This window comes from Geospiza fortis, unplaced genomic scaffold, assembly GCF_000277835.1.
Source record: "Geospiza fortis unplaced genomic scaffold, GeoFor_1.0 scaffold112, whole genome shotgun sequence".
NCBI lineage: Eukaryota > Metazoa > Chordata > Aves > Passeriformes > Thraupidae > Geospiza > Geospiza fortis.
The window spans coordinates 7,442,038-7,446,913 of record NW_005054298.1 but is presented as its reverse complement, the minus strand read 5'-3'; the positions used below and the strand labels follow the sequence as shown (position 1 = coordinate 7,446,913).

Below are 4,876 nucleotides of genomic sequence, written 5' to 3'. Positions count from 1 at the left end.
CACAGTGTTTGTACTTTAAGAGAAGGACTTGTTCCCGTCCCATGCAGGTGGGCAGTTTTCTGTCAGACACTTTGTACCACTCAGTGAGAACAGGAAATTAGTTCTGTAGAAAAGAGAATAGGGGCCTATTTAAGGTGCAAAACAGACTAAACCTGTTTGAAAAGATACCAGTGTTTTGATAACTGACTGCACCTTCTATTTTCACAGGTGTTGGGACATTAACACTGATGCCAATACCTGGTGGATCATTAGAGGCCCCATAGTTGTGTCTATATTTGTAAGTCTTTTCTGGGACAAGCAGATTCAAACTGTATTTTCAAATACTGTGAAGTCACAGCTCATCTACTCAACATGCTTTAGAAGTGTGTTAATGAACTGATCTTAGGCATGTGTCTGAACTGGTGTGACCCATGAGTTACTGCTTAAGTAACTTCTGCTCAGCAGGACTTAGTAACTAATGCCCCAAAGCTAAATTCACAAGAAAAGCTAGAATGTGCTCCCAAGAAGCAAGTGCCTGAAGAAGATCAGGTTTCCACATCCTGTTGATTTCACATGAACTTGGCTGTTTTGTGGAAGCTTGTTTTGGACTGTTTCAAGGAAAGCTCCGGAGGAGAAATGAGTGGCTGTACATTTCAGTACAATTACTTTTGTGTCTGCTGGTCAATGCCTCTCTCAGCAAAGCCAAAACCAACTTGCCTTACATGACCACTGGCTTTTGTTTTCAGGAATGAAAACAGTTCACAGGCTGCACGCACCACATATTAGTGGACAGCACTGAGGCACTGCTCAGTGAATTAAGGCACAGGCATTGAAACTCAGAGTGAGCCTGCCCAGTGCAAGGCAGTAGTGATGTCAAGAGCAGTTTGCTGTCTATAATACTCAGCACCTGTGTTTTGAGCATTTGCTGGTACTCTCCTTCAGAGCCTTAGGTACCAGGGGGCTGGAGCTGCTGCTTGGGATAGTTCTGCCCGATGAAGATGCTCTGGGTCAGACCATGCTGCAATGACCTGTCTGAAACCCTAGCCCAGAAACTGGGTTTTCTCAAGTAACCTACTGACACTCCAAGTGAAACCCCAAGGGCTGGTTGAGGTTTTCACGTTTCCAGTAAGAACCATTTTGTTTGCAAAACACAAACTGCAACACTTGCACACTTCTCAGAAACCCAGGCAGCAGAGATGGTGGGTTGAAGTTCTGCTCCTATTGACCAGTGAGCAACCCTGCATCCCCACAGGACAAGCAGCAGACCTCACAAGTGATTTGGGATTAACTTACCGAGGTCATGGCATCTATTTTTCTTTATGAAACAACCCTCATGCTAGGAGCCACTCAGCTATATATAAAAGCCATGGAGACCCAGGCAAGACAAAAAGCACAATCCTGGTTTATCTTTTGGCGGCCCCCACCCGCTATCGCCTTCCAAGTGTCCTCAGAATGCTGATCCTGCCTTGTTTAGCTACTGAGGGCAGAAGCCGCCTGCATGACTGCATGTTTTCCTCAAAAGAGGCTTTACTCAAGCCCATAACCAAACAAACAGACATATCTCAAAAACCCAGATCTAATCTCTGTATTCCTCACAGCCTTCAGCAGCTGAAAGGGCAGAAAATCAGCACCGATAAACACCTTTGTGCTCCCAGGCTCTCGCTCATTCCTGCGCTGCCTGCGGGCAATTCCTCCGGGCAGGAATCCCAACGCTCGTCCTTCCCCCGTGGTTTTATCAGTGAAAAGCTCTACTCAACCTACACGGCTCTTCCCTGGCCTAATGGGTTAAAAATCCCAGAATACCCAGACCTGAACCTCCTTTGCTTCCCACCACCCCTGAAGTATTTCCTTCCTTCATGCTCCCCACCTCTAGCTCCCCCCAGCTCGACTCCTTTCCCCCTCCCTCCACAGCTTCCCCAAACTTCCAGCCCTCTCCAGACTCTCTCGGCGGCCACAGCTGCTCCCTTTCCATCTGGTAACTTTAAAGAGCTCAGGGACTTGCTGTGTTTGTCCCATCTCCAGCAGACCCGGTTTTTAGGGAGACCCACACCCCCGAGCGCGGCTGCCATGCTCCCAGCACGCTGGACCCACCATGAAGAGGATGCACTTCTGCAATGGTGTGTTTGCCGGCTTAGGGAAGGGCTAAGGGCCAGCCACCGAGCAGGGTGCTGCAGAAGGGGTACAGCTCTGCAGGCTGTGCAAGCCAAGGGCAGATCAGCCCGAGGCTGCTCCCCACGGGACAGACAGACAGACACGCTCAGGCGGCTCTACCTCCCCTGCAACTCCCACTCTTTGCCTGAGGGTCCAACGAGCAGAAACAGCTATTGCCTCATCTGCACCCAAACTGAGCAGATCAGCTTTTTTATCTGATATCCACCCTTCGAGAGGGGGAAAATGCAAAAGGAAGAACTCCAGTGTCGACTCTCGCCGCTCCCCACTTTGAACTACTCTGCCTCGTGATCCCAAACCACACGGAATGTTTTTAGCAGGGAACAAAGAGCACTCGTAGTCCCAGTTAGCAAGTGATAGTGATAGCTCCAGTGCTGCCCCTTTGCTGGCATCCAAAGTGGATGTGCAGAGGCTGTCAGAACCCCACAGCCAGGTGGGACCAAACCGATGCTCCTGGTTTCCCTGCCCTTTGGCGATTTGCCTGGATAACAAGCCCTGACCATCTCCATAATTAAACTGCAGCAAACCAGCAGAGAAAGCAGCCAGCATCCAAGCCAAGGGTGGCCAAGCAGGCTGGAGAAGCATGAACAGAGACTGGGATGGGAACATGGACTCAGGCAGGCCAGCCCCAACACCTCTATTCTTTCTGCTCAATCCAAACCCCCCAAAGTGACTCTGCTGATACCTGCCAGTTACCTAAGTGGATAATGTGTTTGTTCTTTGGTGGGTTGCTTTTGTATTCTTACTTTGTTTTTGTTTGGTTTTTTTGTTTTTTCAGATTAATTTCATTCTCTTTGTCAACATTTTAAGAATCCTGATGAGGAAACTCAGCTCCCCTGAAAAACGGAGCAGTGATTTCAACCAATACAAGTATGTCCCTCACATCCCTTATAAGACATTCAAGGCCACCTGAGCATTTCTTGCTCCTTCTACACCAGCTTTTCCCTCTGTTTTCATTCTCAGGAGACTTGCAAAGTCAACACTCCTCCTCATCCCCCTCTTTGGGGTTCACTATATCATCTTCGCTTTTTTCCCTGAGGATGCAAGCAGTGGCACAATGGAAATTCAGCTATTTTTTGAATTGGCTCTTGGATCATTCCAGGTAATATTTGACAAGCTATTATTTCTTTAAAATAAGAAAAAGAGGTAGAACATATAACTCTGCAACAGACTTGAGTTTTCAATGGCAAAGCCAAGCTGATTTCCCTTGAGATGCCTCATCCCCATTCAAAAGCTGAAACTGCAATCTTGTGACCACAGTTCTTTTATCTTTTAGGGCTTTGTTGTGGCTGTACTTTATTGTTTTCTTAATGGTGAGGTGAGTTTCGTGTGTATAACATTCTTTTTTATTGCTGAAGCATGCCTCGTTAATCAGTGGGATACATCCCCCAATGAATTACACGTTTTGTCTGAGGGTTTTCTTCCCAGCTACCTAACATCACTCTTGAAATTCCTCCTAGAACAGGCAAGCCTAGGTAATTGTATGCCAGATGCAAACTTCACCTCTCAACTACTGCAACCCTTTCATAAATCAGATAACATTATTAGTGTCTGGGAACTGAGGGTGGGAGCACCATCCCTCACACAGTCACGCTGACAGCCATGGTTCTGACGTATGACACCATTATCTTCCACCCCATCCATGGCTGCTTTATTTGCTCAGTCCTTAGGAGGGAATTTATCAAAAGCTATACCCAGTCCAAGTTTATTAGGATTCTTATAAGGTAAAGCTTCTGGTAGAGGGATTGTTTCCATTGTAGTTGCATGACAATTCCCAGGCTACTGGGCTAGAACTTGCACTCTGAAATGCTGCTGCTGGTAGAGGTGGGGAAAAACATACAAACCTGGAAGATATAGAGCTAATTTGAAGGGGAAAAAAAAGCAAGCCAGTGCCTAAGAAAAAGTCACTTTGAAATAAAGGAGGGTTTTGAAATACTCTGACTGATCTGTCAACAGGGTTCAGAAAAAATGGTTTTGAAAAGAAAATCTGCTTTTATTTTTTTTTTACCTTAGAGTGCCAAAATGTCCTGCTTTTGCATCTAAAATTAAAATTCTGGAAAAATCTAAACCAAACCCTTCCTAAGGCCAGCTAGATTCTGTGAACAGTTTCACCTGCAATTAAATAGAAAGTTGTGTGGCTGCAACAACAGTATCACTAGAAGTGTCAAGAAACACTCCCTACCTTAACCCCTTAAACTGGGGTTTAAATAAATAAGCCCAAACCTTGCCAAAGGTAACCCACTCTCATTTTCCTGCTACGCTGCTCTCTGCAGTGCAGGGCTCCAACACAAACTAGCTGAACTAAGTATTTTGTGGCCTTCCTACCTAGGTTCAGCTGGAAGTTCAGAGAAAGTGGAGGCAGTGGCATTTAAGGAAGCATTGGCGACAGCACCTGAGCACGTCAGCGAGTAACGGAGGGAGCGGCTTGACCCAAGAGATGCAGATGGTGAGGTCCAGCCCAGCAGAGCACAGGAGAGGAACCCTCCAAAGGTCAAGTGTGCTGTAACTCTGTGCACCTGAGGGTACCCCCACGCTCAGATACACATGGCTGAGTCCCATGGGCTGAGCTGGGAGCCCTGTGTCCGTATCCAAAGCGGGACTCGGCTGTGGATCAGCGGTTCTTGGAGCACATCTCTTCGTGTATATCCTGTGCAGCACCATGGTTATTCTGCAAAGCAAGATGGGGCAAAATATTATGCTCTTCCTTGAGTTTCTGCCCACAGTAATT

At 46.9% G+C, this 4,876-nt stretch overlaps 1 protein-coding gene across 1 annotated transcript in view; it reads left to right on the top strand.

The window, feature by feature from the left end:
* Positions 1–4,671, top strand: part of SCTR (secretin receptor) — a 19,697-nt gene extending 15,026 nt beyond the window's left edge. Inside the window, exons 9-13 of the mRNA XM_005415748.2 lie at positions 208–277; positions 2,927–3,018; positions 3,112–3,250; positions 3,425–3,466; positions 4,478–4,671. Coding sequence (XP_005415805.1) covers positions 208–277; positions 2,927–3,018; positions 3,112–3,250; positions 3,425–3,466; positions 4,478–4,654 — 520 coding nt within the window. The 3' untranslated portion in view covers positions 4,655–4,671. The remainder of the gene's footprint in view (positions 1–207; positions 278–2,926; positions 3,019–3,111; positions 3,251–3,424; positions 3,467–4,477) is intronic.
* Positions 4,672–4,876: the final 205 nt, after the last annotated feature.